General features: G+C 34.8%; 1 protein-coding gene across 1 annotated transcript; it reads right to left on the bottom strand.

The window, feature by feature from the left end:
- On the bottom strand, nt 1-12819 carry LOC133197495 (uncharacterized). The gene is made up of 4 exons (XM_061333568.1): nt 11854-12819; nt 8489-8574; nt 7779-7962; nt 1-1134 (listed from the first exon to the last, which is right to left on the bottom strand). Exons 1-4 carry the CDS (start codon nt 12551-12553, stop codon nt 881-883), a joined length of 1224 nt encoding a protein of 407 aa, XP_061189552.1. The 5' UTR covers nt 12554-12819; the 3' UTR covers nt 1-880.
- Nucleotides 12820-13400: the final 581 nt, after the last annotated feature.

Raw genomic sequence — 13400 nt, 5'->3', positions numbered from 1 at the left:
TTAACAAAATAATCTACCTTTTATTAGAATTACACTCAAAAACAGAATTTACAATTGATGCTGGCAGGTAATGAAACCCCCTTTCATGAAGGAGGCATTTTGTTCAAGTAAACAAATTAATTTGCTTTTTCTTTTGGATTATCTAATTAAAAGAAGTAATAAAAGTACCAAAAGGGTCTGAATTATAAATAGACCTTAACATTTCTTTTACATGTAGATTAGCTGAAGCAAGCACGTGTTTGTGAAAAGGCATTGATCACTCTGAGGAGTTAAACTTAAAAGTTGCATTCTTGGTAACAAAATACAATGTAATATCCATCCATAAATATCTAACATATTGCAGATCATAAAACAGTAAAAATTGACAAAGTAAATAAAAATCATTACATGTCTGCAAAACCAGATTAATACTATTTCTTCAGTTAGCATAGCCGTAACATTATCTTAACTCATAATGACGTTACAATACAACCTTGGATAACTCGACGAACGGCGCAACTGCATTTTATGTGACTAATTAAGGATATTTTTGTTTGTTGCCTATAAAAATGGCAGCTTTTTTATGGTAACCAATCAAGCTTGGTAGTATACTTTTTTTGATTTTATCTTTTAGTATTTCAAAAATTCCCACTTTATTATTATGAATTCAAGAAAAAAATTATTCTGTTCTTAAAATAAGGATAGTTTATGTACGTATTGGTAAATAAACAAAATTAATTAAAAAAAAACTTTTGAGTTCAGCATCATAAAGTATTCTCGAATAATGAAGGCAAACAAACAAAAATAACTGAGTCGTGTGCTTTGACAAAATATACGAGTACGTTTAGAAAAATGACGATGCCTATTGATTAACGTTTCACTGCTCCATTGCAAACGTAATTTAGAACTTCTTTGATTTTTTGTTACCTCTTCGAAAGAGCCGACTGAGAAATTCAAATGGTCCTATAAAGGATGGAACACGCAATGCATGAGATTTCCGGGTGTCTAATTTCAGAACCGGTTCCGGTAAGGACGGATTTAACTTGTGACGGATATGATCAATAGTCCCCACCAATAACTCGTCCACGTTATGATTCAGTGCGGCCGATGTTTCGGTGTACTTAGCATCAAACTGATGGGCCAATTCCAGTGCTTCTGTAAATAAAAATATAATGCGATATAAAAATAGTATAAATGTAATACATGCCACAATTTAAAACACGTCAAGGTTACTAACAATGCAAATATATTTTCATTATCAAATAGAATTATTTAAAACTTTGTTTTTAAAAAAAGTTAAGGATGGGCATGTGGGTTACAACAACTAAAGGAAACTACTTGATAGTATGTGAAAGGTAAAGATTACGAATCGTGAACACGGACCTCTGGAAATACCACAGGTGAAACCAGATGCCGAGGAGGAGTAAGCATCCCCTGTCGACCGGTCACACCCGACGTGGACCCCCTGTATTGATGAGGTAAACGAAGTATTCAGTAATCTGTAGTCAAAATGGTTTAAAAACAATGGCCTTAAAATAAGAACTGGAAAGATGTCAGTCAAAATACGACTCAACGATGATTTGTATTTGCATTTAAACAACAACAGAGTTTGCCCTAAATGCTGAGTTGAAAACCCTATAACGTCAACTTATTTGTCAGTAGTCTGCTTCTATTTAAACATTTATGATCTCTTTAAGTATCAAATCAGTTGGAAGAAATAAACACCATATGCAGGTGATTGTGGAATATTATAGCATGTAAAATTGTGTTCAATTGTATGCAAGCAGCTTCAGTAAAAACAACTGAATATGACATAAACTTTTCCTCTGTTATCATTACGATTCAAAATTGAAATATTTTAACTATACGGTCCTGAATTGTAATTAAATCAATCATTTTCAGCCATGTTTGTTTGAAGGAAAAACCAACATCTGCAGGGATAATTACCGACTAGTTTCCAGTGATTTTGTTATTTTTCTTAAATAATCATGGATCAGCTTCAAGCAGACGTTTCACTTTCACCTGCATAATACACCTGGCGTGATAAGTTGCCAAATCGTTAAGTGCAGACAAGAAAAGAGCCTTTTTCCAAGTTCAACGGACACTTGAAAAATCACGACTGCTTACAGTTAGCTTCAAATGAAGAATTGTTTAGTTTTTGTGTATAAACTTAAACAATGGATCTATTCAATTTGCATAGACGCTTGTGTTTTCTGAGAGTATCCTGTGACGTAGATAGCGAACTTCTAAGAATGTTAGGTGCTGTATGTTTGCTTTCAAATGTAAACTATCGACCCTTACAGATGATAGATCATTTTCATCTTTGATAAAGAGTACCTGCGTAAATTGACATTTTAACCACATAAATCGCAAAATATCTAAATAAAACAGATATACACAGCAACGAAAATGATACTGATTGATATGTATACATAGCAAAACTCCACTGCCAATTGTTCTTACAACTGGATTGGAGGCAACGTCGTCTAAGCAAACTCTTTCGAAAATTTGAGAGTCAAAGAAAATAAATTCAAAGTTACAAAGAGAAAAAAACTAGATGCAAACAAAAAAAAATAAAAATAAAAAAAGAAGTTACAATCGCTTAAAAATCAAAAATAATTGCTTGATCTTTGGGAGAATAGCACGTAGAACATACAAACTGCGTGAAGTCTTCATCTTTTCACAACATTCTGCCAAAACCGCTGTATTGTTCTCACTATTTCGTTCTGTGAAAATTCATCATGTTAGGGCCGTCTAATTAGGAACATGTTTAAGTTAATTGGTTCAAATATTTGACTGAATTCCAGATCGCTCTTATTAACCTTAACAGAAATGTTACAACAAAAAATGCATATGAATATGATTTTTTTTATCATCTGCTGAAAATAACTTTTTTATTATAATGTTCTTTTATCGTACACGAAATCAAGCGTGTTCGACCTTTTCATTTGTTGTATCGACCCAGAGTGCACGTTTCTTAGTGCATGTATATAATGCCTATCTCTTAGAGCATTATGGCAAAATGATTGCTATCAATTTTTTTCTTTTTAAATTTATCTAAGATAATATTAACTCCTTCAATCCGTCATATTAATTCGACTTCAACTTTGTGAATTTTAGTGCATTCGTGAGTTTAAAAATTATTTAATGTTTTTTGAAACACGGTTGAAGTACCAGCTATGTTAATATCAGAAATTGATTCCAAAGAAAGTTTTAGAGATCAACAGAGCTTTGTACCAGAATTAAGGCCGCCAGACGTCATTGAAATGAGTAATATACCGTATAATTCAGCAGATAAGCAGATTCCTTTTTCCAGTTCAAATCCCCTACAGAGAACGATGTCAGCTCGTGAAATAAAGCCACCATGCCCGACATTCAATCAACAAAAGTAATGATCTTTATAGTTCCAATATGCTGCCATTTACAAGTTAATCTATGGTAAAGGGCAGACAACTTTGCTTTATTGGGTTCTTCCGTGCATCAGGAAGAAGTCTATTGCCGCATACATCACAAATTATACTAGTAAAAAGTATCCTTTTTGTTGCTGTAGTCTAGCGAAACGAGATCGTCAACTAGGCAAGAAATCGACATACGTCACATTTAAGATGACGTTTTCTACTGCTCAATAATTACATACTTTAACGTTTCTAATTTTTTGCCGAGGTCTAAAGTTGCAGCCTTCCACCAACAATTAGTGACGTCACAAGACCAGTGAAAATTCTAGTAGGGACATAACAACTAACCAAACACAAAACAGACAAAAACGTTTCTTTATAATCTGTATGCTTTTTTTTTATTTCTCAATTTTCTTCCAGATCACAAGATTGAATTTCCTCCATACATGCAACAACTGCCTCTGAGTTTCAGGCCACTGAACCGGTTTCGGATCACCACTCGTTCAATGCCGTGCAACTGGAAACCCAATCTACCCACAATCTCAAGTAAATAGCACCACCAGGTGAAATTTTGTTACCTTTGCTCAGTTGAACAAGCTAGGTGTGTCTATTTCAAAGATTCTAGAATCCTGCATTATCATATATGTGCATGTATCAGCTGTCATTACTACGTTACGAATTATAGAAAAACAACTATCATGTAGAAATGAATCGTCTGATAATCATATAACATTTTTTTTTTCGATGTTGTTTTGATAGTTAATAACTCCCAAACTTTACGAGCTTTAGTTTATACATCTTCGCTAGCCAAGGTTTCTGATACGCTACTCTCCTCATAAGCCCTTGGCATACGGTGTTAAAAAAAGTTGGGATTTTTTTCTCAAGTTGTGATTGGAGTTGATCGACATCGTTCGACCAATCAGCAATTGTTTTTGTAAATGACGATATTTGCGTTCGGGATATATCTTGACTCTTTAATATCGGTAATGTAAAACGCAAGTAAACAATGATCCGTAAGATAGCATGCCATTCTATTAATAGCAATATGGCGTCATCCAATTTCTAAAGCAACGTGCAAAATATGTGATTAAGAATCTATACTGAAGATGTAGATTTGCATTTTTACGTTTAAATAACAAATTAACACAACTCAATACCTTCTTGTTAATTATTCTTTAAAAACATTTTTTTTTTAAATACGCTTTTTATTTCTGTCGATGACGCAATCTGTGCGTACCTGGTAAGAATCATGAGCACGTGACAAAAACAACCCCCGTCTTTTGTCAGCACCGTATGCCAAGGGTTTATGAGGAGAGTAGCGTATCAAAAACCCTTGGTTAGCGAAGATGTAGTTTATAAGCCTAAATATAAGCCTGTCTGTAGACCAATTAATTACTTCCAACCTTAAGTCCAATTTCAAAAAGCTGAGGTCCCATTCTTTCATTACCCATAAAAATTTCACGAGGGTCTTCTTCTGAAATTGCCATGTTCATGAATTATATGGACATTTTTTTTAAAAAAAAAAATCATTTTTGTTATTTTTGAGTGCACTCAGTTAAGTATTCTGCATGAGTACAGCTCATAAATATAGGATCTTCAACGGTTTGTGGTTGAATATCAATCATATTATATGATTGCCTTGGCGAGCCTTTTGAATTGTATGAAATTAATATCAAATGACCAATATCCACCGTATAAAGGAGTCAACTTATGATAAACTTTAATAACATTTCTATTGGTATGTTATAATTTTTGAATCGGAGGTTGTGCATATTTTCGAAAAAAAAAAATGAATAGAATGGGAGTAATGTCGCAGTTTTTGAGGTCATAATACATAACTATACTTAAGATGAAATGACACTACTTTTTAAACAGATGGGTAGTCATCATGAGTCCAACTTTTATTTTAAATTTTAACCTGCTGACCATTTAAATTGGAAAAAAAAATCAGAGATTAGCGGGCCAAATAAGGCTCTTGTTGAACCTGGTTCTTTGAACCAGTTTGGAACCTCGTTGGCTGTTATCTTGATTCTTAAACAAGAGACCATGGGACAACATTCTTAAACCAATGCGGCAGTTCGGAGAATGGTAAAGTAACTCATTATGAATTTAACGCAGTGATTTTACAAAGCAAGAAGCTAAACTTCATATAACTGCCTGCATACAATTTTGAAAACAGAAATTTTGAAGTTTTTGAAAAAGATTTTTTGAAAATTCCCAGTGAGCTTAATATTGAAACAATGACTCCTTAATTAAAATGGAATATTACTATTACCATTGCCATGCAGTCTTTTTTTTTTTAATTTGACATTAGTTCGGATACGACACATTATTTTCGCATATATATGCCATAACTTTAATCTTAGTCCAGAGGGCGCCGTATGCAAGCTTCACTTCCATCATTTACAATAAGCTTGTACATGTATAACATGTATAAAACAGGTTATGTTTTACTTAAAATTCCATTTCTGCATTAATGAAATACGTTGAGATAATGAACAACTTATTGTCCATTTAAACAATACAAATCAGGAGCAGAGCAAACACGGACCTCTAAAACATCAGAGGTGGGATCAGATGCCATTGAGGAGTGAGCATCCCTGCCGACCGGTCACACCCACCGGATGCTCCTTGTCATGATCGGGAAATAACGGAAAAATCCGTCGAATATTCAATAATGGCCTAACAATTAGTATGAAAAACGTCAGTCAGCATTTAACAAGGATAGATTGTATTTGCTGGCAAGGTCATTGTATCGACCATAGGACTTACGAAATGATGAATTTAAACGAGACTGTTGATATTATTGTTTCACCAACGTGTTTGTCAATAACTTACCTCGTTTTAGAAATTGTTCATACGTAGAGCATGCTCTTGCGTATCGAATCATCTGAGAGATATACCCCGTATGCAGGTGATAATGGTATATTGCTGCATAAGTAACGTCATCGCAAGCCAAGGGTCCTGAGTCAACACGTTGTCGTTGGACCAGGGGTCCAACGGCAACGTGTTTACTCAGGACCCCTGGCTTGCGAGGATGCATAAGTTAGGGAAGTTGACGATTGATAAGTTTAATTCTCCACGTTTATCATAAAGCTAATTTGTTTGGTTATCATTAACGTCTTTTTCTCGTAAAATACCCAAATATGAAACAGATGTGTCAGACTCTGTGGTATTTTTTTATTTCAAGCTCACTGGATATATCGTGTCGACATATGAATGGAAATAACTATTGTTAATTGATAATACGTCGTTGATATATCTAAATGTCGAGTTGAAGGCCACAGCAAGGGTTTTTTTCTTCTCATGTATAAGATTTTGAATAAATTCTGCTTCATATGAATACAAAAATAGGTCTCCTAATAAAATGGCGCAATTGGTACCCATGAAATTCCAACAGATTGTTGGAAGACCTGGTCTCCAAAAACCACATAGATTTTGTCAATCTGAAACTCAAGCATCTTTTAATATCAACTTCAGAGTACTTGTGTGTACAATCAGAATGTTTTTTAACAAAATAATTTTGCAAATGACCAATGACAAGGTAAGTAAATTACGAGTTCCATTTTAATTGAAAAATCAGCTGTCAATGATGTCAAAAAGCCTGGACTTAAATTTATCGTGGGGAATGGTTGTATATAGAGTAGAAAAATCGTAAGTTTTCATGTTTGTTTTTTTTATTTTTGATAAAATGTTGTGATTTTAAATTTTCCGAAAGTTCCCCGCAATTTTTAAGAATCCACATCTTGTTTACACCACTTCTCGAATATATTGTTGCACAGTACTCCTGAAGTTTCTCCTTCTCTACTGTTAATATTTTAGTGAGGAGTAAAGAATGAAATTTAGTAGAACATTTACTGGAGCCCGCTATGTATCTTTGTTTGTAAGGATTTTTATGAAGTTTCGGAATCCAGTATAGATATGGTAATTCAAATTCATTTTGGTTGTTGGGAATATAAAAATATTTAAAATTGACATATGATTTGGAAGAATTTCCTCCTTACAAAGGAGGCAATGGATATAAGCATTATATTATAAATGATACTTTTCCTATATCAACTTTATACTTTCTCTTCATATTGAAAATGTGTACATACACACACGACAACATCAATGCATTTTGTATGGAACTATTTTTCTTAAAATTCTTCGCATACTACCCTATATGTGATGCAGCATCGTCGCAAACCACTGCCAAAATGTACGATCCTCTCCCATTCTGTAGGAGAGAGCTATATGCGGACTCCGGACCGTGGCTTGAGACGATGGTGATGCAGGGACTACTTTGTAGACGCTAGCAGAGAGTCAGAGAAGCCCTTTGGTGTGAGGTAGCATTTTTCTTTTAAACCTATGACACGTGAATGATGTGATTTAACCTATAGCCTTTAATGGCTATGACCCTACCTTCAGTTGTAACCTTGCGTTTTCTAACCAGGTCGGATTTGTTCCCAACTAGAATCGTGGTCCTGTCGGTCCCCAGGTCCATGCGCAACTCCTGAAGTAGCTGAACTGCGGCATCGAACGTATCTCGATGAGCGATAGAAAATATCACGAGGAAAGCATCAGCCCGAATGTCCTCCAAACTACTCTACAATGTCCAAACCAACATCAAAGATCCATTCCGTATATGCATGTAGATACCTTTATATTTTAGTGCATTACAGAATATTTTCGCAAATTAAATGGATTTTCAAGCACATTACTGAATTTTTCTCTTCCTTTCATACATACATAAAAACAACACATTAAAACTAATTAGGAATAAATGACTGACATGCACTTTACTCACCGATTAACCCATATATTGCATTTATTGAAAAAGTATTCGTAGTATACATATATATGGAAGAAGTTTAAATCAAGCTCCGTTTTGCTTGCACAATTTCTCGCACTAAAAACTAATTGAAAGCTTTCAAAATTCTAGTAACTTTTAGAATTTAATACTTTAAACAAAATATCCCGGTATAGCAACATGACATAATTTAGATACACAGGTAGAAGAAAAAGAAAATATCATATCATGTATTGATTATCAAATGTAGACAAATTTTAAAAAATGGTGTGTTTAATCTGCTATTTGTGGTACATGTAAGTTGTTCTCGTTTGATATGTACCTGCATGTCCGCGCCGTCAAGAACTTCCACAGTGGACTCTACGCCATTCAGTAATACACAAATTGTTTTCTCGTGTTCCCCTTGATCTGTAATAGAAAAAAAAATATCAAAAAAAATTGCAAGGAGAACTCAAAGGTCAAAAACATGAAGAGATTTATACCTTTTTTATGTTATGACTCGAAGATAGAGCTATTTTAATAACAGCAATTAATTATTGGTATTTTGTTGGCATTTTCTTTAATGTTTGTTCATACTGCTTTTATTGCGCCGCAGAGTGGCTGCTTAGAGAGTTAATGTTTGAGTTTTCTTGATTCCATGTTACTGATGTTAAATTCCAAATCGGTCACTTGTTATGGTTTAGATTTGAGTGATTCATGAGGTTATTTTTGAATTTTTTGCAACCGTAAAATCTAAACAAATTGGTTTTCTAGAATACTGCCATATGTATAAATATCAGAAGAAAATGGCAGCTTGTAAAAACATAATCATCCACTTTCTGTCCGTTGGTAACAATTCAGGGGAAGGAGACACTCGCCTGTCATACTGTATTAGTTTAAAATGATAAAACAGCATTTCTTCTGATTTCCTCCCTGACTCTGGGCAGGTTTTGTTGATATTTTGTGTCAGACATGGGAGATTGATGTTGTGTTTACACGTGGTTGTCTTGCTGAACACCAAGAGCTTTTTAGCATTGGTATTTCAGAAATTCGTATTGCCCTAAAATATTGGCAAATTTCTCTTCGTTGAATTCATCAGTCATCATGTTTATCTAAATATCGTGATATAGAAATGCATTATAATATGATTTTTTCCAACTTCTTGAAATTGTATGCATGAGGGTTCTTTTCGAAAAGAGTTTTGAAAACAAAATGCATATCTATAATATTCCTGATTTTTTTTTACTACAAATTATTAGCTGGAGGGTCGCGACAGCCTTTTAATTTATATTTGATACTTAAAGGATTGAAGCTATCTAAATTGATCGAATGTGTGATGTGCCAGTTTACTTAAATAAATTGCCACTAACACACGTCCATCTACATGACCCTTTGTGAAGGGTTTGTGTCTCACTGGCATTATAAACATATGAAATCATTAAAGGAACCATTCAACATAAAGTTTTACTGATTTGCGCCACGTTATATACTATCAGAAAGCATAGTGGCAAAATTGGAAAATGCGTATACTATACGCTCATTTGAAAATGCTGAAATAAACTTTTCTTTGTGTTATATAGATCAGTGGGTCATTACGCAGTTTCTTAATCTAGTTTCCCCCAAACCCATTACATTATCCTTGAAGAAAATCTCTGATTCAAATTAAAATTACTTCTCGATCTCTAACGAAATCTAATTTTGGATGCTGGGTATTGAAAGTGTAAAGAACTGATAGTTTGATGATTGCAAAGTAGGCGTCAAGTTCATATCCTCTTGATACAACTCTTCTTTACGCAACCAACCGAAAATTACTCATCTCCAAATGTTTCCCGATATAATGAACCTCTTGGCCTCCTTTGAATGCTTTAGTTTTCAGGTAATCGGAAATCTTATCCGCTGATTTCAAGCCTCACATATTTATTTTAATTAACTACATGACCAAGAATGTCTGCGATAGCCATTGCAAAGAATGCCAGTACTGGAAATAAACGGAAATCACGGCTTTGCAGTATCATTTTTCTCTTTTTACAAGAACAAGGTCTTATTCTTAAAGGAATATTCATGCAATTCTATATGTTTATCGTAAAAAAATGATGATTATACTTAGGAAAAAATGATTGACTGAGGCAATAATATATTTTGAGACGTTCGTGTTGGACTCGTTAGCCAAGGAGTATCGAGTATGGCCCTCCAGTAAACAAGTGTTGGTCCTTGTCGTAAGAAACCTTACAACTTTTACCAACAATTAATATCTAATGACTTCACCAAAACGTTCAAAACAAAGCACTTGAGGTACAGATAGAAAAACACAAATGACTACCGGACATCGAACCCGTCTGGAAACATACACGATTTAATAAAATTAACTACACAGTGTATTTGAAAGACATGAAAGTACGTGTTTCAGAATAGTATGTATCCATTTCTGTTTATTTGTTGTTTCTTACATAAAGCTTTCTCTCCTTCCCATTTTATGGAAAGTTATTTTGTCACATATTGCACTGGTTTACAATTAAGTTCTATTATTCGAGAAATGTATTTCTTTTCTGACGTCATTGACCATCACGATATGCGGCCTGTCCAGAACATTTAATACTTAGATATGATGTGATCTTTCAGTTTAATCATCTCCTTATACACTAGAATTAGCTGTTTATTTTTTATGTCTGTCAGACTGACAGACTGTGATAACATGACCAAGAGCCAAAAGTCAACCTGTCAATCATGCCGTATTAAGTGAGTAGCTTTGAGGTGTAAAATACGAACGCATACAAAAAAAAAATCCAGTATCTGTAGCTTGGCAGAAGCCAGACTCACAGAAATGGACGGAATCGAAGAGATTTCAGACGTGGACTTTTATGAGGAAAAAGTATTAGTAAGATGATAAATGGAAGTGTACAGCTTTTATATATTTTGAAATACACATGTACCTTTTAGGTGTAAACAAACAAAAATGGGTATTTCTGATTTTTTTTTTCATCTACAACTTTTGCAAGCTAACAATTATAAAGGGTAAAGGAAGTGAAAGGTTTGACACCGTATTATGTGTGTTAAACTGAGTAAAGATTGGATATTCTGTCTGACATTTCCAGGAAACCATTTACCCTAGAAAAACATTTATGTACTTTAACACGCTCGATATAGCAGCCTCTCAGTGTGCGATTGGCTATATAATTCTGTAATCGCTTCCTTACTGAATAGCTTGCCATTATTGTGTCTCAATAACAAAATATTTTTTTAATATTTTTTAAGTCTCTTAGGTTATTTCAATTAAATGCCTCAAACTCCCTTGGTGATTTGGTTAATGACGTCATGTCAAGGCAGGATTGGATGGAATATGTTTCAAAAATCGAAGACCAAAACGTCAAAGGAAACACTTCGAAATGGAATTTCAGGCTAATCTCATTAAGATTTTTTAAGATTGTGTCTAACTGTATGTCAAGAACATTTAAAAAAATGAAGTGCGGGGACAATAATGTTATTCACACACATAGAAGAATACAAGGAAGTTTACTAATTTTTCATTGGTTGGTCCGTAGTCCTGAGCGTTTTTCTCTCTCTCTCCAATCATATCATTCACGCTGTACTAATGATATGTATTCCTCGTTAATAAAAGCTCTATGTATATAATAGATCATTCGAAAATGCCACAATTATCGATTCGATAAGAAGAAATATATTTATTGACACTAATCAAACATAACTCACCCAAGGAGGAGTCGAATGCAATGTACTCGGAAGTCATGAACTGATTGGTGATTGCCGTTTTCCCGACCCCGGGTGCTCCAAGAGCCACTATTTTGAAATAAGAGGGGTTATTGTCCACTTCCAAGGGTGGTCTGGGAGGTAAACGAGGACTTCCCGACAAATGAGGGCTAACATTGGGCGTTAGACCGCGGGGTGGGCTCTCCTTCCCATATCCACCACACCTTCCTCCTTTTTTCCGAAAAGAATCCCCTCTGTTCACCACGCCCTTTGATGTTGTCTTAAATGATCGGACCCTCCGAAGGTTTGGGTCCGGTTTTCCGCGACCAACGTCCTCATAAGACACAGACAATAGATCGGGGGAACTCCCCGACGGACCCCCACGGTTCTCATCACACACTTGAGGACCAATTCCTCGATTCCTGTACTTTTCCGCTTTTTGTCTTAACTCTCCAGGTTCTCTAAATGATCCGCCTCTAATAACACCAGGTGTAGGAGGCAGAAGTCCCCTGGAGGAGTCAGTTCCTCGTGTACCCCTTTGCTCTCTTACACTACTAGACCTCGAATGTGATCCGCCACTGAAATCGTTGGGCTCCAGGAGAAGAGGTGTCGTTTGCTCCATCCCTGAACCCGTGCTGGAGTAAGAAGAAACACTAGCCCCACGTGGATAACTTTGTCCCCTCGCAGAACCGTGGATAGTCATTGTATCAAACAATTCACAGATTATATTAATCTATTCCGCAATGTAAGAAATTCACTACATATTGTCCTACGTTTGATTTGTAACTATTATAAGCTGGATTCCAGAAGGCAGTATATCATAGTGTGTTATCTGATGCGCAGGAAGAGAGCTGAGATACAAGCGAGATATTGGCCTTCTGCTGACAAACTGAACGTACTAAGACGAAACGCTTCTCTCTATGTATGCTCGAAATGCTACAGAAATTGGACGTGCAATCACGTGCTAGAACTTTATAATCCTGTCTTGTGTGGTCGCCAAATGCTCAAATTGAATTTAATAAACAAACGCTGGGAGATCAAAACTTGGTTTTCCTCAACATTCACGGGAAAAAAGAAAAGATTTCCCCCCATCATCATCGCATCATCTCGTTAACTGGAATTAAAACCTTTCACTGCAATTGAAAGAATATTTTTTTTTTACTTCAGGTGTTGCTTTCAATATTCGCCTAATTTTTCTTACACAGAGAGTAAGTATGACACGACTTATAACATTCTGCTGTTACAGTACTGTAATGCTATACAACAGTTTTTTTCTTCTCCGTTTTGACATTATCTTTTTTTCCGATTCCAAACTATTTGATATCTAAAAATTCAGATCATGTAAGAAAGTTACAAAATTATCAAATATTACGCTTCAAACTATTGTATTTAAATTGAAGCAATAACCAATAAAATATAAATAATGTAAATTTCATACATTTGCGACCTAGAGGATTAAGAAGGCATAAGTATCTTTCAAGAGAAATCTAGTTTTATTCATGATCACTCCTTGGACGATGAAAATGTTTCTTATCGAAATGAATCATCTT

The sequence above is a fragment of the Saccostrea echinata genome, unplaced genomic scaffold, assembly GCF_033153115.1.
Source record: "Saccostrea echinata isolate AGI-Se365-2 ecotype Australia unplaced genomic scaffold, CSIRO_AGI_Sech_v1 ptg000030l, whole genome shotgun sequence".
In the NCBI taxonomy this organism is placed as follows: Eukaryota; Metazoa; Mollusca; class Bivalvia; order Ostreida; family Ostreidae; genus Saccostrea; species Saccostrea echinata.
This window is presented reverse-complemented; position numbering and strand designations above follow the sequence as displayed.

Coding starts and splice junctions, on each gene's coding strand:
- LOC133197495 (XM_061333568.1), bottom strand. CDS start 12,553: ATGACTATCCACGGTTCTGCGAGGGGACAAAGTTATCCACGTGGGGCT. Junction 8,575..11,853: donor TGCATTCGACTCCTCCTTGG/GTGAGTTATGTT, acceptor TTTCTATTACAG/ATCAAGGGGAACACGAGAAA. Junction 7,963..8,488: donor TTGACGGCGCGGACATGCAG/GTACATATCAAA, acceptor TGGACATTGTAG/AGTAGTTTGGAGGACATTCG.